Below are 27,359 nucleotides of genomic sequence, written 5' to 3' on the forward strand. Positions count from 1 at the left end.
GGGATGGACAGCAGACAGACAGGTATAATGCGTGGTATAGCACTGACTCATTGCACCTGGGAAGTAGGAACTAATGAACTCCTGTTCATCAGGTATGCATCACATTTCACCCACATGGAATGAGTACTCCACACACCATGGAGTACTCCACACACCAAATCAACACGGATCATACTAATAGATTGTGTTTTTCTGTGTAGTTGAGATCAGAGTTTTCCTCTGGAAGTGTGATGACTGTAGTTCATAATTATCATAGAATTACATTCTAAAGGATCCATATTAAGAAACATTGACGCACAAACTTTAACCAAGGCACCACCCACACAAAGCCAACAGGGTTTTGAATTCCATACTTTCTTACACTATTAAAACCTTGTTGTGAGGTTATGAAGTTAAAACACGTTTATGAAGTTAACATTCCCCATTGTCATAGGAACAATGTTAGTGACTTTGAGATGAGCCCGTGTGGACTGGCTGTAGGTAACCCTTTCACCACAGACTGAAGTTAGCCTGAAGGATCTCTGGGAATGACCGTCTCTGAGTTGACATGTGAACTACCGTATGTAGAAGTACACCAGCTTGTCTCTAACAATGTTGTCACAACCACAGCTACCATCACCAGGAATCTGGGTCTTTTAAGTTATGTATAGATTATCAAGGGATCTTCTTCTAGTTGAGGTCAACTATTTAAACACCAGCATGGCAGCACTGCTACTACGACTAGGTGACTGTGGTAAGCATAATGAAAGCAGCTTCAAAGCTTCTGTCATCACAAGGACACCTTCATTGGGTTAGCACACATCCCCCCATGTTGTTTGTGCCTTCAATAGGCAGTAACGGGCCTTCTAACTGGAGGCTGTGTGATTGGCTGTCTGCAGGAGAACAGCCTCACTGATGAATAATTTGTCTGTTTGTGTCTGAGTGATACAGCAGGGTCTGTATCAGGGGGCTGCTGTCATGTTTTCCATATGAGAAGGCTGTCAGGATCGACATCAAGGCTGCAGTAGGACTGCTGTTCCAGCAGCGCGCCCAGTAGACCTGTCACTGTGCCCTCAGCCAACCACGGCCCGGACGCCTGTCTTAGCCAACCACGGCCCGGGTGGCCTGGATGCATGTAACAGCAGCCGCCATCAGCCAGTCTAATCTGACACCTAGTCAGAGGAATGATTATCTCTCATTCTGACTTTCTAATTCCTTGACACTTTAATGCCATAATTGCAGTGGTTAATGTCAGACCTGTGGTTGCACCTGTCAGACAGGTACGAACCAGTACCTGCCTGAAGCCAATCAACACATCCTAAAATGTTCTGGAGTCAATCAGCACATCTCAGAAAGTTCTGGAGCCAATCAGCACATCTCAGAAAGTTCTGGAACCAATCAGCACATCCACTCAGAATGGCTGACTGACTGATTAACTGATAGGCTGACTGACTGACTAACTGATAGGCTGACTGACTGACTAACTGATAGGCTGACTGACTGACTAACTGATAGGCTGGCTGACTGACTAACTGATAGGCTGGCTGACTGACTAACTGATAGGCTTACTGACTGACTAACTGATAGGCTGGCTGACTGACTAACTGATAGGCTGACTGACTGACTAACTGATAGGCTGACTGACTGACTAACTGATAGGCTGGCTGACTGACTAACTGATAGGCTGGCTGACTGACTAACTGATAGGCTGACTGACTGACTAACTGATAGGCTGACTGACTGACTAACTGATAGGCTGACTGACTGACTAACTGATAGGCTGACTGACTAACTGATAGGCTGACTGACTGACTAACTGATAGGCTGACTGACTGACTAACTGATAGGCTGGCTGACTGACTAACTGATAGGCTGACTGACTGACTAACTGATAGGCTGGCTGACTGACTTACTGATAGGCTGACTGACTGACTAACTGATAGGCTGACTGACTGACTAACTGATAGGCTGGCTGACTGACTAACTGATAGGCTGGCTGACTGACTAACTGATAGGCTGACTGACTGACTAACTGATAGGCTGACTGACTGACTAACTGATAGGCTGACTGACTGACTAACTGATAGGCTGACTGACTGACTAACTGATAGGCTGACTGACTAGACTAACTGATAGGCTGGCTGACTGACTAACTGATAGGCTGACTGACTAACTGATAGGTTGACTGACTAACTGATAGGCTGACTGACTAACTGATAGGCTGACTGACTGACTAACTGATAGGCTGACTGACTGACTAACTGATAGGCTGACTGACTAACTGATAGGCTGACTGACTAACTGATAGGCTGACTGACTAACTGATAGGCTGGCTGACTGACTAACTGATAGGCTCTCTGGCTGGTGGGTCAGCTGAAATTGAACCATGTTGGGATCCTTTGACAGGGAGCAGCTCCACACATGGATCCCACCGCTGCCACCTTATTTCCACCAATACACAGGATCCCACCACTTCCACCATTATCAGCCAAATCTATCCTTGGGATGCGTCCCAAAACGCAGCCTTTTCCATAGGGCTATGCTCAAAAGTACTGCACTGTGTAGGGAATAGAGTTCCATGTGGGATGCAGGTTTATGTCTATCGTTAATTGTAGTGCTTGAGATAGAAGGTCTATTGTCTGAAGCATTGAAACTTTCTTCCTTGAGCAACGTATTATCTCTCACAGATGAATTTGTTGTTTTGCAGACTTGACCTTAGGTTTCTGTCTCTGAGTAAATGACAGACAGTAATTATTCACCTGCTATGGAGTAAGAATAAGAGGATCTGACGAAGGACTCGAGGTATTCAGGCATACCTTCATTAGTACTTATCATATCTGTTGCATTTAGCTGAGCTAAGTCCTCCCTCCAACATACACATGTCAGAAAGGAGACAACATCAACTGGTCACCACCATTAGGCAGTATGAAGCTACACAGTCAGCTCCCGTCCCAACACTATCGCCTTGCAGGGTGGCAGACAGACAGACAGCTTCCAAAACCTCACATTGATGACTCTAATAATTGCCATTGTCTGAAAAAGCATGAGAGGAAATAATGAAAAGCAAAGCCGTTGTCCATATTGTTTGGTAATTAGGCAGCTGAGTGATTTGCATAGTGGTCACTTGATAGATAAAGGCGCCCCGGGAAGTGACGGGATATAAATGAGTTGTTTTGCAGACGACAGATGGTGGATATCACAGGGAGAGGAGATCACACTGGAAACACCACACTGCTGCTGCAAGCCAGCTGCTACTGGTGTCGTCTCAGCTCTCAACCTATCTATCTCCCTCGCATTCCCTATCCATACTAACCTCTCCTCCTCTCCGTCGCTCTCCTGCTTTCTCTTTCTCTACCTTCCTCTCTCTCTACCTCCTCCTCTCGCTCTCTCTACCCCTCTCTCTACCTCCTCCTCTCCCGCTCTACCTCCCTCTCCTTCTACCTCCTCCACTCCCTCCCTCTCTCTGCCTCCTTGTCTCTCCCTCTATACCTCCCTCTCTCTACCTCCCTCACTCTCTCCCTCGCTCTACTTCTCTCTTCCTCCCCCCCTCTCTCTTCCTCCCTCTCCCTCGATGTCCTGCTCTCTCTCTCTACCTTCCTCTCTACCTCCTCCTCTTGCTCTCTCTACCACCCTCTCTTTCTACCACCCTCTCTCTACCTCCTCCTCTCCCTCTCTACCTCTCGTTCTACCTCCTCTTCCTCGCGCTCTCTACCTCCCTCTCGCTCTACCTCGGTTTCTCACTTCTTCCCATTCTACCTCCTCCCTCTCTCTCTCTGCAATTAAGCTATTCACAGCTTCCTGTCGCTCAGAGAACAGTTCAGATCTCGTCAATTAATTAAATGTAAATGAGAGGATTCACTCCCATGTCTATTCACTGGATGAGCCCTTGATGATGTGTATCAAACAACACTTCAGACTAACATTCATTGACCTGGGTGTGAGTGAGTGAGTGAGTGAGTGAGTGAGTGAGTCTGTAGTAATATAGGAGTTTTAAAGAATAATGTCGATTTTAGATGGAGTGAATGAGAGATAGTAAATAAAGCTACCCTTGACTTTGTACTGTATTGATCATGTATTTGCAACAACTATACTGTAAACCCATATCTGTGTGTACTCTATATGTGTTTCATGTGGTTGTTGTCGTCTATGTGATGTTGTCTGTAAATGAATATGGTTTAACAAAGACAAATTCCTGTGAATTATCAAATAAATTAACTGATCTGAACCCAGACAGAAGCAGCACTATCTATCTATGGTGGAGCTGGTTAGATGGGAGGGGTGGGGTTTGGTGTCCATGGTGACAGTGACGTGCGTATCGTAGCGTGTCGTGTCAAGGCGTACCTCTCTGAGGGCGGGGTCAGTGATGCTGTCCAGGCTGACGGAACCCTCGTAGGTCAGCTGGTGAAAGACATTGAGGGCGCGCACCGCCTCAGGCCCGCGCTGCTTGTAGCCGAAAATAAGGTCAACCCACTGATGCAGCTGACATGACACGAACTCACTTTCCAGGGCCTGTCAGAACACACAGACACACAGGCAGGGCTAGAGGGGAAAGGCACCCAGCAGCATGAAAACACACACAGTACACACAGTACACACAGTACACACACACACACACACACACACACACACACACACACACACACACACACACACACACACACACACACACACACACACACACACACACACACACACACACACACACACACACACACACACACACACACACACACACACGCAGGGTGAGTAGAGTATAAAGGCAGCCAGCAGCATGAAAACACAATGTACACACACAACGATACATGCAAGGGAAAAAATAACACACACCACACAATCCAACACGCGTTACACTACACACACAGTCTATGTTACTGTACATACAACTGACAACATCACTGCACTACTCAACACATAAACCCCACTGCACTAGTTGTGGTCAAACACGGAGGAACACTACTATTGAACCTAAAGCATTCAGTGATATTAGACTCCTGAGTTTTGATAGCAGCTATTCTCTCTCCAGCCAGACTGTGATAAAATCCACGTCCCTATACAGTCCTATATATTTGACCAGGGTTCTCATCAAAAGTAGTGCACTAGCTAGATAGGGAAGAGGGTGCTATTTGGGACGCAGTTTAATAAACAGGATGAACCTCAGGAGAGCCGGTTTAATGCCTCCAGCCTGATATCAGCCAGGTATCATGTTTGTTCTCTGTCTACTAAAAACAATGACAAGCCATCTTTCTCATGGAGCTGTTCAATACTAATGGAGATACACTTTACTGTAAGCTGTGTGGTGTGTACAGAGAGGAAAATGTATTTTCTGGGGTGTTTTTAAGACAAGATAACAAACAAAAGATAACTACAGCATTCCTGTAGTCTTACACTGGCTCTTATGGTAAACAGTGTTACTGTTGTGTTACATCACTATGGTAGACAGTATTACTGTTGTGTTACATCACTATGGTAGACAGTATTAGTGTTGTGTTACATCACTATGGTAGACAGTATTACTGTTGTGTTACATCACTATGGTAGACAGTGTTACTGTTGTGTTACATCACTATGGTAGACAGTATTACTGTTGTGTTACATCACTATGGTAGACAGTATTACTGTTGTGTTACATCACTATGGTAGACAGTATTACTGTTGTGTTACATCACTATGGTAGACAGTATTACTGTTGTGTTACATCACTTTGGTAGACAGTATTACTGTTGTGTTACATCACTATGGTAGACAGTATTACTGTTGTGTTACATCACTATGGTAGACAGTGTTACTGTTGTGTTACATCACTATGGTAGACAGTATTACTGTTGTGTTACATCACTATGGTAGACAGTGTTACTGTTGTGTTACATCACTATGGTAGACAGTATTACTGTTGTGTTACATCACTATGGTAGACAGTGTTACTGTTCTGTTACATCACTATGGTAGACAGTATTACTGTTGAGTTACATCACTATGGTAGACAGTATTACTCTTGTGTTACATCACTATGGTAGACAGTGTTACTGTTCTGTTAGATCATTATGGTAGACAGTGTTACTGTTGAGTTACATCATTATGGTAGACAGTGTTACTGTTGAGTTACATCACTATGGTAGACACTATTACTGTTGTGTTACATCACTATGGTAGACAGTGTTACTGTTCTGTTAGATCACTATGGTAGACAGTGTTACTGTTCTGTTAGATCACTATGGTAGACAGTGTTACTGTTCTGTTAGATCACTATGGTAGACAGTGTTACTGTTCTGTTAGATCACTATGGTAGACAGTGTTACTGTTGTGTTACATAACTATGGTAGACAGTATTACTGTTGTGTTACATCACTATGGTAGACAGTGTTACTGTTCTGTTAGATCACTATGGTAGACAGTGTTACTGTTCTGTTAGATCACTATGGTAGACAGTGTTACTGTTCTGTTAGATCACTATGGTAGACAGTGTTACTGTTGTGTTACATCACTATGGTAGACAGTATTACTGTTCTGTTAGATCATTATGGTAGACAGTGTTACTGTTCTGTTAGATCATTATGGTAGACAGTATTACTGTTGTGTTACATCACTATGGTAGACAGTGTTACTGTTCTGTTAGATCATTATGGTAGACAGTATTACTGTTGTGTTACATCACTATGGTAGACAGTATTACAGTTCTGTTAGATCACTATGGTAGACAGTATTACTGTTGAGTTACATCACTATGGTAGACAGTATTACTGTTCTGTTAGATCACTATGGTAGACAGTATTACTGTTGTGTTACATCACTATGGTAGACAGTGTTACAGTTCTATTAGATCACTATGATAGACAGTATTACTGTTGTGTTACATCACTATGGTAGACAGTGTTACAGTTCTATTAGATCACTATGATAGACAGTATTACTGTTGTGTTACATCACTATGGTAGACAGTGTTACAGTTCTGTTAGATCGTTATGGTAGACAGTGTTACTGTTGTGTTACATTACTATGGTAGACAGTGTTACATCACTATGGTAGACAGTGTTACTGTTGTGTTACATCACTATGGTAGACAGTATTACTGTTGTGTTACATCACTATGGAAGACAGTGTTACTGATGTGTTACATCACTATGGTAGACAGTTTTACTGTTGTGTTACATCACTATGGTAGACAGTGTTACTGTTGTGTTAGATCACTATGGTTGACAGTTTTACTGTTGTGTTACATCACTATGGTAGACAGTGTTACTGTTGTGTTAGATCACTAAGGTAGACAGTTTTACTGTTGTGTTACATCACTATGGTAGACAGTGTTACTGTTGTGTTACATCACTATGGTAGACAGTGTTACTGTTGTGTTACATCACTAAGGTAGACAGTGTTACTGTTGTGTTACATCACTATGGTACATTTACAGTGCTTACGTTATTATTGCACTTATTGTCAACCCAGACACTACAACTCTAGCAGCTGATATGTATAGAGACATGCTGCAGGACTTTACACTCTCCCTCCCACAGGACAATAACAGCCTCTACCAACAGAGTGGAGCTAGCTAGAGCACACAGACAGAGACGAACCCAGAGGGAGCTGAACTAGCCACGGGGCATGTCACCACGATTGAATCAGGCACATGCAAAGATGGGAACTGGAGGAAGGAGGGGTGGAGGGAGGGTGGCGGAGGGAGGAGGGGTGGAGGGATGGAGAGAGAGCAAGAGAGAGAGAGACGGAAAATAAAATAAAAGGTAAAGTAAGAGGGAAGCAGAAAATGAAGAACGCTATAGTGAGATCAGAAACACTGTCTACCAGCAGGATGACTGAGGACAGAGATGGAGAGTAAAGATGATGAATCTGTAGGTATCCATCCACGGATTCCGCATGTATACTAATATCTGAAAGATAAGAGGATAAGAACACAGTCCCCCCCCCCTCTGCCGAGGCCTGCCCCTCCACCTCCCTCCTCCTGTCTGGCCCCCCCTCCAACTCCCTCCTCCTGTCTGGCCCCCCCTCCACCTCCCTCCTCCTGTCTGGCCCCCCCTCCATCTCCCCCCTCCTATCTGGCTCCTTTCCTATCTGGCTCCCCTCCAATCTGTCCCCCTTCCACCTGTCTGTCCCAACCTTCACCTCCCTCCTCCTCTCTGTGCCTGTCCTCCCCAATCTCCCTCCTCCCTGTGTGCTGGGCTGATCTAGATGTAGCTGACCAGGCAGTAGACAAGAGGAGGAGAGCAGAGGGAGAGAGGAGAGGAGTAGAATAGAGAAGAGCTTAGTGAAAGGTCACCTCTGCTCGCCACTAAACCCCACCACCACCCCCACCCCCCCTCCCACCAGCTCTGTCACTCCTGCTGAAAAGGTCAAGTGTGTTCCTACCCCATACCCCTTGTCCTGCCCCCAATAACACTGTAGAACCCCCCCCCCCCCATAATGTCATGTCTATAACCATGTCTTGGTGTGTTCAGGAATGAGGGTCTACTTGCACACTATAGTATGTGTACATGGATGTAATGGTGTGGGATTGTGAGTGTGTGTATGCGTGTGTTTGCATGTGATGAGAAGTGAACGACTGTCTGCCTCCAGGCTTGACTGGTTGAGAGGCTGGCAGAGGGTGGAGAGGGAGCTCACGTTCTGTCTCTGCGTGTGTGCGTGTTGCTCAAAGGGCCTGCAGGGAGTACTGGGTTGTCCTGGGATAACACACACACACAGCCACAGGCACACAGCCACACACACACACAGCCACACACACACACAGCCACACACACACACACACACACACACACACACACACACACACACACACACACACACACACACACACACACACACACACACACACACACACACACACACACACACACACAGCTAAATGATGATTGATGAGTCCGGCATTAAGTAACATTATAGGGGACACTTACTGGCCCCGTCATTTTATGACATCACTTGGGTCAGCTGCAGATTGCGTTAGTATCGAGCACTTTATCAGATGCTGCATGAGTAACTCACACAGAGGAAGAGGGAAGAGAGGGGGAGAGGGCGGAGGAGAGGTGGAGGAGGGGGTGATAGAAGAGAAAAGGAGTTGGTGCTACAAAATTAGAGGACAGAGGAGGAGACAAGGGTGGGAGGAGAGGAGCGGGTTAGGTAGAGAAAGAGAGCAGAGGGTGGGAGGAGAAGAGCGGCTTAGGTAGAGGAAGAGAGCTGAGGGTGGGAGGAGAGGAGCGGGTTAGGAGGAGGAAGAGAGCAGAGGGTGGGAGGAGAGGAGCGGGATAGGTAGAGGAAGAGAGCAGAGGGTGGGAGGAGAGGAGAGGGTTAGGTAGAGGAAGAGAGTAGAGGGTGGGAGGAGAGGAGAGGGTTAGGTAGAGGAAGAGAGCAGAGCGTGGGAGTAGAGGAGATGAGAGGGTAAGTTAGAGGAAGAGAGCAGAGCGTGAGTGATAAGGAGAGGAGAGGGTAAGGTAGAGGAAGAGACCAGAGGGTGGGAGGAGAGGGTTAGGTAGAGGGAGAGAGCAGAGCGTGAGCGATAAGGAGAGGAGCGGGTTAGGTAGAGGAAGAGAGCAGAACGTGGGAGTAGAGGAGATGAGAGGGTAAGTTAGAGGAAGAGAGCAGAGCGTGAGTGATAAGGAGAGGAGAGGGTAAGGTAGAGGAAGAGACCAGAGGGTGGGAGGAGAGGGTTAGGTAGAGGGAGAGAGCAGAGCGTGAGCGATAAGGAGAGGAGCGGGTTAGGTAGAGGAGGAGAGCAGAGGGTGGGAGGAGAGGAGCGGGTTAGGTAGAGGAAGAGAGCAGAGCGATAAGGAGAGGAGAGGGTTAGGTAGAGGAAGAGAGCAGAGCGTGAGCGATAAGGAGAGGAGAGGGTTAGGTAGAGGAAGAGAGCAGAGGGTGGGAGGAGGGGGTTAGGTAGAAGAAGAGAGCAGCGCGGGGAGGATATGAGAGGGTTAGGTAGAGGAAGAGAGTAGAGGGTGGGAGGAGAGGAGAGGGTTAGGTAGAGGAAGAGAGCAGAGAGCAGAGCGTGGGAGGAGAGGAGAGGGTTAGGAGGAGGAAGAGAGCAGAGCGTGAGAGGAGAGGAGAGGGTTAGGTAGAGGAAGAGAGCAGAGGGTGGGAGGAGAGGGTTAGGTAGAAGAAGAGAGCAGAGCGTGGGAGGAGAGGAGAGGGTTAGGTAGAGGAAGAGAGCAGAGGGTGGGAGGAGAGGAGAGGGTTAGGTAGAGGAAGAGAGCAGAGCGTGAGCGATAAGGAGAGGAGTGGGTAAGGTAGAGGAAGAGAGCAGAGGGTGGGAGGAGAGGGAGCGGGTTAGGTAGAGGAAGAGGAGGAGAGAGCGATAAGGAGAGAGGGTTAGGTAGAGGGTTAGGTAGAGGAAGAGAGCAGAGCGTGAGCGATAAGGAGAGGAGAGGGTTAGGTAGAGGAAGAGAGCAGAGCGTGAGCGATAAGGAGAGGAGAGGGTTAGGGAGAGGAAGAGAGCAGAGGGTGGGAGGAGAGGGTTAGGTAGAGGAAGAGAGCAGAGGGTGGGAGGAGAGGAGAGGGTTAGGTAGAGGAAGAGAGCAGAGCGATAAGGAGAGGAGAGGGTTAGGTAGAGGAAGAGAGCAGAGCGTGAGCGATAAGGAGAGGAGAGGGTTAGGTAGAGGAAGAGAGCAGAGGGTGGGAGGAGAGGAGAGGGTTAGGTAGAGGAAGAGAGCAGAGAGCAGAGCATGGGAGGAGAGGAGAGGGTTAGATAGCGGAAGAGAGCAGAGCGTGAGCGATAAGGAGAGGAGAGGGTTTGGTAGAGGAAGAGAGCAGAGCGATAAGGAGAGGATGGGGTTAGGTAGAGGAAGAGAGCAGAGCGTGAGCGATAAGGAGAGGAGAGGGAAAGGTAGAGGAAGAGAGCAGAGGGTGGGAGGAGAGGAGAGGGGTAGGTAGAGGAAGAGAGCAGAGCGTGGGAGGAGAGGAGAGGGTTAGGAGGAGGAAGAGAGCAGAGCGTGGGAGGAGAGGAGAGGGTTAGGTAGAGGAAGAGAGCAGAGCGTGAGCGATAAGGAGAGGAGAGGGTTAGGTAGAGGAAGAGAGCAGAGGGTGGGAGGAGAGGAGAGGGTTAGGTAGAGGAAGAGAGCAGAGCATGGGAGGAGAGGAGAGGGTTAGATAGCGGAAGAGAGCAGAGCGTGAGCGATAAGGAGAGGAGAGGGTTTGGTAGAGGAAGAGAGCAGAGCGATAAGGAGAGGATGGGGTTAGGTAGAGGAAGAGAGCAGAGCGTGAGGGCGAGGTAGGAGGAAAGGAGAGCGTGGGAGAGGGAAAGGTAGAGGAAGAGAGCAGAGGGTGGGAGGAGAGGAGAGGGGTAGGTAGAGGAAGAGAGCAGAGCGTGGGAGGAGTGGAGAGGGTTAGGAGGAGGAAGAGAGCAGAGCGTGGGAGGAGAGGAGAGGGTTAGGTAGAGGAAGAGAGCAGAGCGTGGGAGGAGAGGAGAGGGTTTGGTAGAGGAAGAGAGTAGAGTGATAAGGAGAGGAGAGGGTTAGGTAGAAGAAGAGAGCAGAGCGTGAGCGATAAGGAGAGGAGAGGGTTAGGTAGAGGAAGAGAGCAGAGCGTTTGAGGAGAGGAGAGGGTTAGGAGGAGGAAGAGAGCAGAGCGTGAGAGGAGAGGAGAGGGTTAGGTAGAGGAAGAGAGCAGAGCGTGGGAGGAGAGGGGAGGGTTAGGTAGAGGACGAGAGCAGAGCGTGAGCGATAAGAAGAGGAGAGGGTTAGGTAGAGGAAGAGAGCAGAAAGCAGAGGGTGGGAGGAGAGGAGAGGGTTAGGTAGAGGAAGAGAGCAGAGCATGAGCGATAAGGAGAGGAGAGGGTTAGGTAGAGAAAGAGAGCAGAGCATGGGAGGAGAGGAACGGGTTAGGTAGAGGAAGAGAGCAGAGCGTGGGAGGAGAGGAGAGGGTTTGGTAGAGGAAGAGAGTAGAGTGATAAGGAGAGCGTGGGAGGAGAGAGGGTTAGGTAGAAGAAGAGAGCAGAGCGTGAGCGAGGGTTAGGTAGAGGAAGAGAGCAGAGGGTGGGAGGAGAGAGGGTTAGGTAGAGGAAGAGAGCAGAGCGTTTGAGGAGAGGAGAGGGTTAGGAGGAGGAAGAGAGCAGAGCGTGAGAGGAGAGGAGAGGGTTAGGTAGAGGAAGAAGAGCAGAGCGTGGGAGGAGAGGGGAGGGTTAGGTAGAGGGACGCAGAGCAGAGCGTAGAGGAAGAGAGCAGATAAGAAGAGGAGAGGGTTAGGTAGAGAGCAGAGCGTGGGAGGAGAGGAGAGGGTTAGGAGGAGGAAGAGAGCAGAGCGTGAGAGGAGAGGAGAGGGTTAGGTAGAGGAAGAGAGCAGAGCGGGCGTGGGAGGAGAGGGAGGGTTAGGTAGAGGACGAGAGCAGAGCGTGAGCGATAGAGGAAGAAGAAGATAAGGGAGAGGGTTAGGTAGAGGAAGAGAGCAGAAAGCAGAGGGTGGGAGGAGAGGAGAGGGTTAGGGAGGGAGGAAGGAAGAGCAGAGTGTGAAGAGAGGAGAGCGTTATAAGGGAGAGGAGTGGGTTAGGTAGAGGAAGAGAGCAGAGGGTGGGGGAGGGGAGGAGAGGGTTAGGTAGAGAGGGAAGAGAGCAGAGCGTGAGAGGGATAAGGAGGGTGGGAGAGAGCGGGTTAGGTAGAGGAAGAGAGCAGAGGGTGGGAGGAGAGGGTTAGGAGAGGGTTAGGTAGAGGAAGAGAGCAGAGCGTGAATAAGGAGGAGGGTTAGGAGATGAAGAGGGATGAGCGATAAGGAGAGGAGAGGGTTAGGTAGAGAAAGAGGATGGGAGGAGAGGAAGGGTTAGGTAGAGGAAGAGAGCAGAGGGTGAGAGGAGAGGAGAGGGTTAGGTAGAGGAAGAGAGCAGAGCGTGGGAGGAGAGGAGAGGGTTAGGAGGGGGAAGAGAGCAGAGCGTGGGAGGAGAGGAGAGGGTTAGGAGGAGGTAGAGAGCAGAGCGTGTGAAGAGAGGAGAGGGTTAGGTAGAGGAAGAGAGCAGAGCGTGGGAGGAGAGGAGAGGGTTAGGAGGAGGAAGAGAGCAGAGCGTGGGAGAGGAGAGGGTTAGGTAGAGGAAGAGAGCAGAGGGTGGGAGGAGAGGAGAGGGTTTGGAGGAGGAAGAGAGCAGAGCGTGAGAGGAGAGGGTTAGGTAGAGGAAGAGAGCAGAGCGTGGGAGGAGAGGAGAGGGTTAGGTAGAGGAAGAGAGCAGAGGGTGGGAGGAGAGGAGCGGGATAGGTAGAGGAAGTGAGCAGAGGGTGGGAGGAGAGGGTTTGGTAGAGGAAGAGAGCAGAGCGTGAGCAATAAGGAGAGGAGAGGGTTAGGTAGAGGAAGAGAAGAGCATGAGCGATAAGGAGAGGAGAGGGTTAGGTAGAGAAAGAGAGCAGAGCATGGGAGGAGAGGAACGGGTTAGGTAGAGGAAGAGAGCAGAGCGTGGGAGGAGAGGAGAGGGTTAGGTAGAGGAAGAGAGCAGAGCGTGTGAAGAGAGGAGAGGGTTAGGTAGAGGAAGAGAGCAGAGGGTGGGAGGAGAGGAGCGGGTTAGGTAGAGGAAGAGAGCAGAGGGTGGGAGGAGAGGGTTAGGTAGAGGAAGTGAGCAGAGGGTGGGAGGAGAGGAGCGGGTTAGGTAGAGGAAGAGAGCAGAGGGTGGGAGGAGAGGGTTAGGTAGAGGAAGTGAGCAGAGGGTGGGAGGAGAGGGTTTGGTAGAGGAAGAGAGCAGAGCGTGAGCAATAAGGAGAGGAGAGGGTTAGGTAGAGGAAGAGAAGAGCATGAGCGATAAGGAGAGGAGAGGGTTAGGTAGAGAAAGAGAGCAGAGCATGGGAGGAGAGGAACGGGTTAGGTAGAGGAAGAGAGCAGAGCGTGGGAGGGAGAGGAAGGAGAGGGTTAGGTAGAGGAAGAGAGCAGAGCGTGTGAAGAGAGGAGAGGGTTAGGTAGAGGAAGAGAGCAGAGGGTGGGAGGAGAGGAGCGGGTTAGGTAGAGGAAGAGAGCAGAGGGTGGGAGGAGAGGGTTAGGTAGAGGAAGTGAGCAGAGGGTGGGAGGAGAGGAGCGGGTTAGGTAGAGGAAGAGAGCAGAGGGTGGGAGGAGAGGGTTAGGTAGAGGAAGTGAGCAGAGGGTGGGAGGAGAGGGTTTGGTAGAGGAAGAGAGCAGAGCGTGAGCAATAAGGAGAGGATAGGGTTAGGTAGATGAAGAGAAGAGCATGAGCGATAAGGAGAGGAGAGGGTTAGGTAGAGAAAGAGAGCAGAGCGTGGGAGGAGAGGAGCGGGTTAGGTAGGGGAAGAGAGCAGAGCGTGGGAGGAGAGGAGAGGGTTAGGTAGAGGAAGAGAACAGAGCATGGGAGGAGAGGAACGGGTTAGGTAGAGGAAGAGAGCAGAGCGTGGGAGGAGAGGAGCGGGTTAGGTAGGGGAAGAGAGCAGAGCGTGGGAGGAGAGGAGAGGGTTAGGTAGAGGAAGAGAACAGAGCGTGAGCGATAAGGAGAGGAGGAGAGGTGTTTAGTTCCTCACCATCCGGTTGATCCTGACAAAGTCCTCAGGCTTGTTGGCCCAGGGAGGCAGTTCTACATCACACACCATGCTGCCGTCATCCCTCTGGCCCAGGTGGTAACCATTACTGTTACCAAACATCTCTGGCAGGTAGTAGAATTCTGGAATCAACTCCTGTTTGAAACATGCATTACCACATTATTATACACATGTTATTCATAGGTCATTACACACATTTTGTTATACCACATTATTACACATTTTAATTACACACGGCAGGTGGTAGTAAGAGTAAATGGACTGTGTACGTGTGTGTGACTTCAGGGGGAAAGGTAATACAAGCCAAATAAACAGCAGGCCATGGGTGTTGAGAGGTGCTGTAACAGTTATTTCAGTGGTGTGTGTGTGTGTGTGTGTGTGTGTGTGTGTGTGTGTGTGTGTGTGTGTGTGTGTGTGTGTGTGTGTGTGTGTGTGTGTGTGTGTGTGTGTGTGTGTGTGTGTGTGTCAGTGCAGGGCTGTGGTGATGGGGTCAGGACCTCGGCACAGAGAGGAAGAAACAAACTCCCATGATCCTCCCTGGTGTGATTCCAACTTCAAAGAGAATAAACAACTAGCTGACCCTGGAGACACCCTTAAGCCCAGTGGTCACCAACCTTTTCTGAGTCAAGATCACTTTCGGAGTCAAAACACAAGCTGAGATCTACCGCTCTTATATATTTAAAAAGATGTAAGCCTATGCCAAATAAAAACAGGATGAGGTTTGTGCAGTGGGCTCTAGTCCAATATCACAGCATATCGGCTATGCTTGGCCTGCCCGTATTGTTTCTGTCACACCCTGACCATAGTTTGCTTTGTATGTTTCTATGTTTTGGTTGATCAGGGTGTGATCTGAGTGGGCATTCTATGTTGGATGTCTTGTTTGTCTATTTCTATGTCTGGCCTGATATGGTTCTCAATCAGAGGCAGGTGTTAGTCATTGTCTCTGATTGGGAACCATATTTAAATAGCCTGGGTTTCACTGTGTGTTTGTGGGTGATTGTTCCTGTCTCTGTGTCTACACCAGATAGGACTGTTTAGGTTTTCATTCATTCATTCATTCATTCATTATTTCATGTCTAGTTCCTTTTTATTAAAGAACATGAATAACCACCACGCTGCATTTTGGTCCGCTTCTCCTTCGACGGAAGAAAACCGTTACAGTTTCTTCTTAGATTATATTTTATTTCAAAACTCAAGCTACATAAAAAAATAGATCAGTTGTTACGGACAGCTGAACATACATTTAAATAATTCACTTTTTTATTTGACCCAACTAATGGTACCTGCAACTGATGGTCAGGCTCAGCAGAGGGAGGCTGAGCAGAGAGAGGGGACACTATCTTCCACCTGATGGTCAGGCTCAGCAGAGGGAGGCTGAGCAGAGAGAGGGGACACTATCTTCCACCTGATGGTCAGGCTCAGCAGAGGGAGGCTGAGCAGAGAGAGGGGACACTATCTTCCACCTGATGGTCAGGCTCAGCAGAGGGAGGCTGAGCAGAGAGAGGGGACACTATCTTCCACCTGATGGTCAGGCTAAGCAGAGGGAGACTGAGCAGAGAGAGGGGACACTATCTTCCACCTGATGGTCAGGCTAAGCAGAGGGAGGCTGAGCAGAGAGAGGGGACACTATCTTCCACCTGATGGTCAGGCTCAGCGGAGGAAGGCTGAGCAGAGAGAGGGGACACTATCTTCCACCTGATGATCAGGCTCAGCGGAGGGAGGCTGAGCAGAGAGAGGGGACACTATCTTCCACCTGATGGTCAGGCTCAGCGGAGGGAGACTGAGCAGAGAGAGGGGACACTATCTTCCACCTGATGGTCAGGCTCAGCAGAGGGAGACTGAGCAGAGAGAGGGGACACTATCTTCCACCTGATGGTCAGGCTCAGCGGAGGGAGACTGAGCAGAGAGAGGGGACACTATCTTCCACCTGATGGTCAGGCTCAGCGGAGGGAGACTGAGCAGAGAGAGGGGACACTATCTTCCACCTGATGGTCAGGCTCAGCAGAGGGAGGCTGAGCAGAGAGAGGGGACACTATCTTCCACCTGATGGTCAGGCTCAGCAGAGGGAGGCTGAGCAGAGAGAGGGGACACTATCTTCCACCTGATGGTGAAACTCGAAAAGCACTGCATTATTTCTGCCTCATACACAAATTCATGTTGTTGTTCCTTTGACCAGAGAAAGTGAAATATTCCTCGGCATTTAAATAGACAAACCACTAATAATGAAAACACAGGCCTATCGATACACTTGGCTACTCATTCATTTCAGCTGCAGTGCTGATTGTAGCGCGAGTGGAAGTAGTAAGAAGCACATTTTATGATTTTGAAAAAAGTTGAATAAAAACAGTGTTGACCGTGTTGAATAAAAACTTAAACATGACCTCACTCATTAAAAAAAACAGCTCTCTGCTGTATCCTTGTATCTAGTTTTCTGATCATGGTTTTAAAAGTTATGATATATGGAAGCTGCAGGCACAGTGATTTGAGCTACCAGACTGGTCAGCAGTAGACACACTTGATTTACCTCTCCAGGTCTGCCGGGTAGACCAAATCAAATGGTTCGAAATGTGAACTGTTTACCCGGCCCGCAGGGCAGCTGAATCAAATACACCTACCGCCAACAGTGAAAAAAGGTGCACAAGGATTTACCGTTGGAGATCGACTAGGAATGCCTTGAAGATCACGATCGACCGGTTGGTGACCACTGCTTCAGCCTATCACAGAGTCCCCTTTCCTCCCCCTCTCTCTCTCTGACAGATGCCTCTGTAAATTGTAAATTGGACCATGTGCACAACAGGAATTTGGCGTCTCCCTCCTCTCTCTGTCAAAGCCCTCATTAGAAAACCATTTAAAACCATTTAAACTCTGTCTAGGCCTGTGTTTATCAGGAGGTGTATGTGTTGTGTGTCAGGTGTGTGTGTATGTGTGTGGGTCAGTGACTTTGTGTATGTGTGTGTGCGTGCGTGCGGTCGGTCGGGCTTGTGTGTGTGTGTGTGTGTGTGTCAGCGACTGTGTGTTTGTGTGTCAGCGGCTGTGTCTTTGTGTGTCTAAAATGTACTGGGCCTCCTAGCTGGTTCAGTGCTAATATGAGGGCTGATTTATGAAAGAAGTGTTTGTCGTGTTCTGGGATGCTGTTGGTTTTTACCAGGCCTATGGGAGTTTGACCAGGCCTGTTGCCTATGGGAGGATAACTACAGGAGGGTAACAAGCAGGGTTTAGAGAGGAAGCTGGCATGACAGGAAACACCCCAATAAAACACCGGAGTCTGGTGTTGGTCACATTTCACTCTTTGACTGACCACAACACTGGAGGCTGTTCCCCTCCCTCCCCCCTCTCTCTCCCCTCGCTCACCTATCTCTATCTCTCTCTCCCTCTCTCCCTCCTTACTCTCTCTATTTGTAAACTTCCCTGTCATAACTCAGCACCAAGCCGTTAAAGCTGCCAGCTCCGCTTTCGAGCCCAGCTCCCCTGGCAGCCATTAATACAGCAACAGCCTGTTAATGGGCTTAACAAGTCAATCACACAGCCTCCATAGATAGCTATCTATGGAGCCTGTTCGCTATCTATGGAGCCTGTCAGCTAACAGCCTCCATAGCATTAGCTATATTAAATGCTGCTGGGTCCCTTCAGGTGACACACTGGCAGCGTTCTGGTGTGTTACTGGGACTGTTGACTACTCACAGACATGTCTGCCTCACCCTCTTTCGCACACGCATGCACGCGCATGACACACACACACACACGCAGACACACACGGATGAGCAACACTTAAAACATGTATTGTGAAGGGGAGGAGGGTGGAATGAGTGGAGGGGGGGAATGCTGGTATGAGGTCTCTTGACAATGACTTGCTCTTGTAGGTGGTCAGCTCAACGCTGTTATGGCCCCCCTCCTACTCCCCCTGGTCCTGTACTCTTTGTCATTATGTAGTCATGACTGTCCTGATCAGGTCAGGTTACAGGAGACCACAACCCTACAGATTATCTCTCAACCCCAACAGAGGAGGAGAGATCTAGGGGTCTGAAGATGTGGTTTTTTTATGACCCCTCACACCCCTGGCAAATCTCTGGCCACAAACAAATTCCTTTGTCCTGTTACTATAGAGAACCAGCCTCAGAACATTAAACATGAAATAAAGGGACTTTGGAACAATGTTTTCTGTCAGCCACAATGGTGCTCATGACGATAGATGGAATATGAAAATGTATGTCATTTTTGTTTTGTTATTAAAGGTTAATAGATGACGTTATTACGAAAACATTGTAACGTGAAGAGTTTTCCTAGTATATGTTTGATGTTCATACATTGTACGTTGTATGGAATATATCCAAATCAAAGAGAATGTTTTGGGAAAGATGAAATGTGAAGTTAGTTGTCTAAAGCAACACAAGTTTGAAGACAAAGAAATATTTTTCTACCCAAGCTACGGATGAGTAGCTGTGTCTAAGTGGGTGAATTCAAGCCGGACCCCCTTAGCATCCAATCCCAGCGAATCGTGGTATCTAAAAGGTTTCATTCCTATGCTGTGCGCTCTGCGCTACAGAGCTGTCTGTCCTCAGAAGACCCCTTCCAGAGCAAGGGTGAGGGAACAGACTCCTAAGCCAAAAGAACACTGACATCGTGAGGACGGCCAGAAAGGTGCGCCGGAGAAGTGCGTCATCGAGCAGCCTGAACGGTCTACGCAGAGAATCCCCACGTAATTACATCATTATATTCTAACCCATAAGAGTGGCAGTTTGGGGCAAGGCTAGGGTTAGAATAGCATAGCTGACAAATTCACCCAAATGTATATTTCTCTCGTGTACTTTCTTTTTCCTCTCTCTCTTTGACATCCCCATTTTGGGTAACACACACCATAGTATGTTGGCCCGTTATACTGAGTTCTAATCAATAGCATATAATGTGTTTTGTCTATGTGTAAGATTGGTGTGGTACAAACTCATTGGTGAGACCCGGGTCCGTGCAGATTCACGGACTATACGACGTTCAGAACGAGATTGTAGGTAACTGGTTAATTAGCGGCTGTTGTAAAATCGATATTCTGATATTCTTTGAGTTAATTTGGAAAATAGAAACTCAATAAAAGCTAGTTTTCCCATGGTGCCCCAGGTTAATGAGTTAATAATTGCTTGATTCAGTTAATCACGCAATTAGAAACTTTTAATCATTCGATGAACAACAGTCGTAACATTAACTAATACAACGTCACGACAGTAGGTAACACTTTGTGAATGTAGGTAACTGTGTACCTAAGTGTCTTGGCTGTGTGCTTAGGGTCGCTGTCCTGTTGGAAGGTGAACCTTCGCCCCAGTCTGAGGTCCTGAGCAGGTTTTCATTAAGGATCTATTTCCCTCTGTCCTGACTAGTCTCCCAGTCCCTGCCACTGAAAAACATCCCTACAGCATGATGCTGCCACCACCATGCTTCACCTTAGGGATGGAGCCAGGTTTCCTCCAGACGTAACGCTTGGCATTCAGGACAAAGAGTTCAATCTTGATTTCATCAGAGCAGAGAATCTTGTTTCTCATGGTCCGAGAGTCCTTTAGGTGCCTTTTGGCAAACTCGGTAGAACTGTGTGTGTGTGGGTAGAACTGTGTGTGTAGGTAGAACTGAGTGCATAGGTAGAACTGAGTGTGTGTAGGTAGAATTGAGTGCGTAGGTAGAACTATGTGTGTAGGTAGAACTGAGTGCGTGTAGGTAGAACTGAGTGCGTAGGTAGAACTGTGTGTGTGTAGGTAGAACTGAGTGTATGTAGGTAGAACTGAGTGTATGTAGGTAGAATTGAGTGTGTGTAGGTAGAACTGAGTGTGTGTAGGTAGAACTGATTGCATAGGTAGAACTGAGTGTGTGTAGGTAGAACTGTGTATGTAGGTAGAACTGTGTGTGTGGGTAGAACTGTGTGTGTAGGTAGAACTGAGTGCGTAGGTAGAACTGTGTGTGTAGGTAGAACTGAGTGTGTGTAGGTAGAACTGAGTGTTTGTAGGTAAACTGAGGGTGTGTCAGTAGAACTGAGTGCGTAGGTAGAACTGAGTGCGTAGGTAGAACTGTGTGCATAGGTAGAACTGAGTGCGTAGGTAGAACTGATTGCATAGGTAGAACTGTGTGGGTAGGTAGAACTGTGTGTGTAGGTAGAACTGAGTGTGTGTGGGTAGAACTGAGTGTGTGTGTGGGTAGAACTGAGTGCGTGGGTAGAACTGAGTGTGCGTAGGTAGAACTGAGTGTGTGTAGGTAGAACTGTGTGTGTAGGTAGAACTGAGTGTGTGTAGGTAGAACTGTGTGTGTAGGTAGAAATGAGTGTGTGTAGGTAGAACTGAGTGTGTAGGTAGAACTGAGTGTGTGTCAGTAGAACTGTGTGTGTAGGTAGAACTGAGTGTGTAGGTAGAACTGAGTGTGTGTCAGTAGAACTGTGTGTGTGTCGGTAGAACTGTGTGTGTGTCGGTAGAACTGTGTGTGTAGGTAGAACTGAGTGTGTAGGTAGAACTGAGTGTGTGTAGGTAGAACTGTGTGTAGGTAGAAATTAGTGTGTGTAGGTAGAACTGAGTGTGTAGGTAGAACTGAGTGTGTGTCGGTAGAACTGAGTGTGTAGGTAGAACTGAGTGTGTAGGTAGAACTGAGTGTGTAGGTAGAACTGAGTGTGTGTAGGTAGAACTGAGTGTGTGTAGGTAGAACTGAGTGTGTAGGTAGAACTGAGTGTGTGTAGGTAGAACTGAGTGTGTGTAGATCAAACTGAGTGTGTGTAGGTAAAACAATTTAGCAGAATAATGAAACACAGCTGCTGTTGTAATATCTTGTCACTCTCTCCTTCGTGCTGATAGACCAGCAGCCATGTTCTGTGTGTTTCAACAGACAGGCAGACAGACATACAAGTAGTTTAAAGTAGCATGTATTTGTTAACAGGGCATTTTAGCTGGTGTGCTGCTCTCTCCCTTTCCACCACAAGCCGAGCCCAGGAAAAGTCCTGTCCGGACATAAAACACTACATTTTAAATAGCTTTTGTCATTAATGCTTTATTAATTGCCTGGGGCAACACTAACCCGACGTGGGGTGTTCTAGAAATATCTGACACTTTGAGGTCAGAGCTGTTCCCGCTGTGTTACAGAGTGGCTGTGGTGGCTCAGCGTTCCTCTGTCTGCATCCCAAATGGCACCCCATTTTCTATATAGTGCACTACTTTTGGACCAGGACCCATAGGCAGCCATTTGGGACACATCCTCTGACTGGTCCTTTGAGAGGATTTCTTTCTTTCTTTCTTTGTCTTCAGCCTTTGTTCACATACAGTACAGCACTCCTTTGTTTTTAAAGTAAAGTTTTTTTTTTAATATAAGCAATAAATGAACTATGTATTTGTAAGTGCTTTAGTTATTCACTGTGTACCATGTCTCTGTTCCTCAGAGTTTGAGCACAGTGTTATTTATAATTCATGGTATATGTTTTATTGTGACGTTTCCTTCTGGGTTGTATACCGATGAACAGGGAATGCATCAGACCCACTGTAGATGCAGAGTATTTTACGCTGAGCAGAGGTTGTTTCATGGACACACACCCACACACCCGCACGAACACACACACACACACACACACACACGCACGCACGCACGCACGCACGCACGCACGCACGCACGCACGCACGCACACACACACACACACACACACACACACACACACACACACACACACACACACACACACACACACACACACACACACACACACACACACACACACACACACACACACACACACACACACACACACACAGCGACACACACCTTGACGTCTGAGGTGTCTCTCTGGCAGTGCCTCCAGGAGCGGGTGATGGCTGAGAAGGTCCGGTCTGGATGGTCAAACTTGTTGTTGTTAGCATTCAGGAAGAACGTGGTGAAAGGCTCCTGCAAGAAAAAACATACACACATTTTACGTTGAGCAAAGGATGTTTCATGGACACACAAACACACACAAATATCAGAACACAGATAACACCACCATACCAAACCATACTGTCAGTGAACTAGATTTTCTATTGCATGTTCAGAATGAATAATTTATGCTCCCCTAAGGAGAGCTAATGGCTGAATTCTAGTGGTTGTGACAGAGATAAGGGCAATCTCTATTGGAACCCTAGATTCGGTAAAGAGGTCAATGGAACGCAGACTGTGGGGGATAGAAGAAGGATGCCAGATTGGTGCACATTTGACAAATCTGATCTAACAAAGTGAATATTTGTCAAATCCGTCATAATTGTCATGTATTGTCACAGGCCCACAATGTGATTACTAAAGTCCGACTTTGGCTGCTTAACATATAAACAATAGCCTAAATGTAGAATAATTTTCCTGGGGGGGCAATGAGGAGATTCGGGATCTTTCCTCCACGCGTTTCCATGGCATTTCCATTGTTTGGGTTGAGTTCCACCGACCTCTTTATCAATGATGTGTTTCTGTGTCTGTATATCTGATGTTCCTGTGCCAGACTAGCGTGCGTCTGTCTGTCTGTCTGTCTGTCTGTCTGTCTGTCTGTCTGTCTGTCTGTCCTCTCCTACTGTACATTACCCACAATGCCTTAGGGAGTTCCCAGTCTGAGATGGAGACAGTGGTCTGGTGGAGGGATGTAGGGAGGAGAGGCAGAGAGGAGGGGGAGAGTGGCAGGCAAAGGGAGGACAGGGGGGTGCTACTGACTCCCCATCAAGCTTTCTCCAATTAACGAGCTGCCTAACATATCAGATATGGACAAACCCCAGGAGGGGTAACCCTATATCTCACAATTTAGATTCCACTGGTATTTACTAAACACTAGGTGGTATCAATGTGCTTTCAACTGTGTGGACTGTGTGACTCAATATCTAACTAACTTACTGTACTAGCTGCCATTTAGAACATTTTATTTTGGATAAAGAATGACATAGGTCTGTCTCCACAAGTCTAAAGTCAGATAGAAAGTGTAGAAATGATAATGAACCTATATATTTGTTTGATCAACCACCCCTTTTCCAGGTACAGGGAACAGGGTATTGGGTTGATGGGGTACAGAGTACCTACTATCCTGAGCAGCCAGAGCAGGGTGGAGTTAGCGGTGGAGTAGTGGGTGTTGTAGTGATATGGGGGTGTCTGGTCCTCTTCCCAGGTCTCATAGCGCTCTGCATAGAACACTGCACGCTTGGGGTTCAACGCTCCGATTGGCTGAGGGAGAAACAGAAGTTACGTACATACAGTAGATAGAGTATGATGTTCAGTATATAACTGATTTTAAAGACTTAGCAGACAGACGGCTCCTAGATCAGGGTTGTCAAACACAAGGCCCCCGAACCAAATGAGACAATTGAATATGGCCCGCCATGTTGTCATGGTAAAAAAGGCCACAGGAGTTTAGTAAGGCCTGCTATTGATATTACAGTAATTACGTACCTAGTCAATGGATAAAACAAGAAATATATGACTTTACAACCCAAATATTGACCTTTGATAGCATGTTTCATACTTCCACCATAACACAGGAACAGAAGCCAAGTCAATATTACACTCTGGGTCCCAGACTCTCTGTATAAGGCCGAGACTCATTCTGGGTCCCAAATAGCAACCCATTCCCAATATAGCGCACTACCTTTGGGTAATAGGATGCCACTAACTATGTGGGTAATATGATGCCATTTGTGACGCGCCCTACGCCAATATTATGACACTGAGACTCACTCTGGGTCCCAAGCCTTTGCTTTCTCATGTGTTTCTAAGACAATCTAATTAGCCATTAAAATACATGTACTGGAGAATGGTTTCTCTGCCTTCTCAATCACCCTGGCCAACAGGCAGCCATTGAAGGTATATTGGCAGTCATTGTTAATACGCTCAGTGCTATTGGTCAGTGGGGGAGGGTGTGTATCCGTGTCTCAGATTGACCACAGGAATCATGGGAAATCTACCCCAACAAAGCCCTTGATTCAGACCAGCTGCAGCTAGTGGAGAGACCAACGACTAAAAATAAAATAACTTTAATATCAAATCATTAAGACTGTGCCGTTACTCCAGTATTCCCGTGACTAGAGTTATGAGAGTGTTACAACACAAAAAGCTGCTTTCCAAATGACATTCAATTCCCTATATAGCACACTCGTTTTGACCAGAAGGCCCTGGACATATAGTATATAGGCTTCCATATGAGATGCAGCCAGACTTTCTCATCATCTTCATTAAGTTCCAACAGCCCATAGCTCCCTCTATGTGGCACAGAACACATGGCATTAGTAGGAATGACTAGCGCTCAACTCTCTCACTCCAAACCAACTGGTCACGTCTGGTTTCCTTCTACGTTCCTTTCTTTCCTCTCCAACGTAATGACCGTCCACATCGATGTTAGCACGATGAGAGAGAATGAAAGAGAAGTTTATTGAGATCTGCTGAGATTTACGAGGTGATAATAGGCTGTCATGTGACGTATGGGGCCAGCTGTGATTGGGCTGTGGGCTACAGGAAGTCAGAAATGCTGGTAAACATCCAGGAGGAACCAGGCTGGTCTCAGTTATCTTAGCCCAATCATAGCTGCAGCTGGACAGCACAGCCAGATAATAGGACAGACTGGGTTTCAACCCGGTTCTGACAACCAGCTAACATGTCCCACAGCTAACACGGTCTCACAGCTAACATGGTCTCATTGCTAACATGGTCTCATAACTAACATGGTTTCATAACTAACATGGTCTCACAGCTAACATGGTCTCATAACTAACATGGTCTCACAGCTAACATGGTCTCACAGCTAACATGGTCTCACAGCTAACATGGTCTCATAACTAACATGGTCTCACAGCTAATATGGTTTCACAGCTAACATGGTCTCACAGCTAACATGGTCTCATAGCTAACATGGTCTCATAGCTAACACTAGAGTGCGATGAGTTAAGTAAAGCCCCCCTGGCCAAAACCTCCCCCAATCCGGACGACGCTGGGCCAATTGTGCACCACCCTATGGGACTCCCGATCACAGCCGGTTGTGATACAGCATGGGATCGAACCCGGGTCTGTAGTGACGCCTCCAGCACTGCGTTGCAGTGCCTTAAACTGCTGTGCCACTTGGGAGGTCATAGCTAACATGGTCTCACAGCTAACATGGTCTCATAGCTAACATGGTCTAACAGCTAACATGGTCTCACAGCGAACATGGTCTCACAGCGAACATGGTCTCACAGCGAACATGGTCTCACAGCTAACATGGTCTCACAGCTAACATGGTCTCACAGCTAACATGGTCTCATAGCTAACATGGTTTCATGGCTAACATGGTCTCACAGCGAACATGGTCTCACAGCTAACATGGTCTCATAGCTAACATGGTTTCACGGCTAACATGGTCTCACAGCTAACATGGTCTCACAGCTAACATGGTCATTAATGGGCTTTAAATGGTGTAATAGTGGAGAACAATTGGAGGGTTACTTAGTTGCAATGCAAATATCATGGACACTCAATTACTATGGTACTTTTTAATGGTTTGGACACACCTACTCATTCAAGGGTTTTTCTTTATTTATTTTTTTACAATTGTCTACATTGTAGAATAGTGAAGCCATCAAAACTATGAAATAACACATATGGAATCATATAATAACCAAAAACAAAAAATTGTTAAACAAATCAAAATATATGTTAGATTTAAGATTTTTCAGCCATATTAATTGTTAATGATGGAAATTAAGATATATATATAGTTTAAAAAAAGCTATATATAAAGCAAATTGAGGTGAGAGCATTGGAAATGCTTTTAACGGTTGCCTTGATGACAGCTTTGCACACTCTTGGCATTCCCTCAACCAGCTTCATGAGGTAGTCACCTGGAATGCATTTTAATTAACAGGTGTGTCTTGTTAAAAGTCAATTTGTGGAATTTCTTTCCTTCTTAATGCATTTGAGCCAATCAGTTGTGTTGTGACAAGGTCGGGATGGTATACAGAAGACAGGCCTATTTGTTAAAAGACCAAGTCTATATTATGGCAAGAACAGCTCAAATAAGCAAAGAGAAAAGACAGTCCATCACTACTTTAAGACATGAAGGTCAGTCAATCAAAACAATTTCAAGAACTTTGAACGTTTCTTCAAGCGCAATTGCAAAAACCATCACCAAGAGCTACCTCTGCTGCAGAGGATGAGTTCATTAGAGTTACCAGCCTCAGAAATTGCAGCCCAAATAAATGTAGAAAATAGTAAAAATAAAGAAAAACACTGCAATGATTAGGTGTGTCTAAACTTTTGACAGGTGGGGGATTGGAAGTGATGCAGACAATTACATTGAAGGAAGCTACAGTCTATCTACAATTTTAAAGCTGATCTACCTGCGAACCCCCCCCCCCAAAAAAAACATGGTCTCAGAGCTAACGTGGTCTCATAGTTAACATGGTCTCAGAGCTAACGTGGTCTCATAGCTAACGTGGTCTCATAGTTAACATGGTCTCAGAACTAACATGGTCTCATAGCTAACATGGTCTCAGAGCTAACGTGGTCTCATAGCTAACATGGTCTCAGAGCTAACGTGGTCTCATAGCTAACATGGTCTCAGAGCTAACGTGGTCTCATAGCTAACATGGTCTCAGAGCTAACATGGTCTCAGAGCTAACGTGGTCTCATAGCTAACGTGGTCTCAGAGCTAACGTGGTCTCATAGCTAACATGGTCTCAGAGCTAACGTGGTCTCATAGCTAACATGGTCCCAGAGCTAACGTGGTCTCATAGCTAGCCAAGAACCCCAAATACGGTCAATATGAATATTTCCACTAAACCCAGCAGCAGGATGGATGTCGTATCTTAAGGCCAAAACCTCACCGACAAATGGTTAAAAGTAGCAGATGGAAGTCATATCGCCTCTGACCACATAACATCTGCTGCCATTTTCTGTGAATTTCCAGACTATTCTACAAAATCGCCACCATTCCTCGACACTCAGAAGGTGATCTAC

The 27,359-nt window shown here is 47.2% G+C and overlaps 1 protein-coding gene across 5 annotated transcripts in view; it reads right to left on the bottom strand.

Moving 5' to 3' along the window:
• LOC135546348 (neurobeachin-like) overlaps window positions 1-27,359 on the bottom strand; it is a 334,302-nt gene that overhangs the window by 28,052 nt on the left and 278,891 nt on the right. For 4 of the 5 annotated variants that reach the window (XM_064974700.1, XM_064974698.1, XM_064974697.1 and 1 more), the window contains 4 exons: window positions 23,460-23,600; window positions 22,194-22,313; window positions 14,406-14,558; window positions 4,321-4,488 (listed from right to left, as the gene is read on the bottom strand). In XM_064974700.1, coding sequence (XP_064830772.1) covers window positions 4,321-4,488; window positions 14,406-14,558; window positions 22,194-22,313; window positions 23,460-23,600 — 582 coding nt within the window. Of the gene's footprint in view, window positions 1-4,320; window positions 4,489-8,501; window positions 8,646-14,405; window positions 14,559-22,193; window positions 22,314-23,459; window positions 23,601-27,359 lie in introns of those variants that run through there. The other variant, XM_064974701.1, reaches the window with a different exon arrangement.

The sequence above is a fragment of the Oncorhynchus masou genome, chromosome 9 (assembly GCF_036934945.1).
Source record: "Oncorhynchus masou masou isolate Uvic2021 chromosome 9, UVic_Omas_1.1, whole genome shotgun sequence".
NCBI lineage: Eukaryota > Metazoa > Chordata > Actinopteri > Salmoniformes > Salmonidae > Oncorhynchus > Oncorhynchus masou.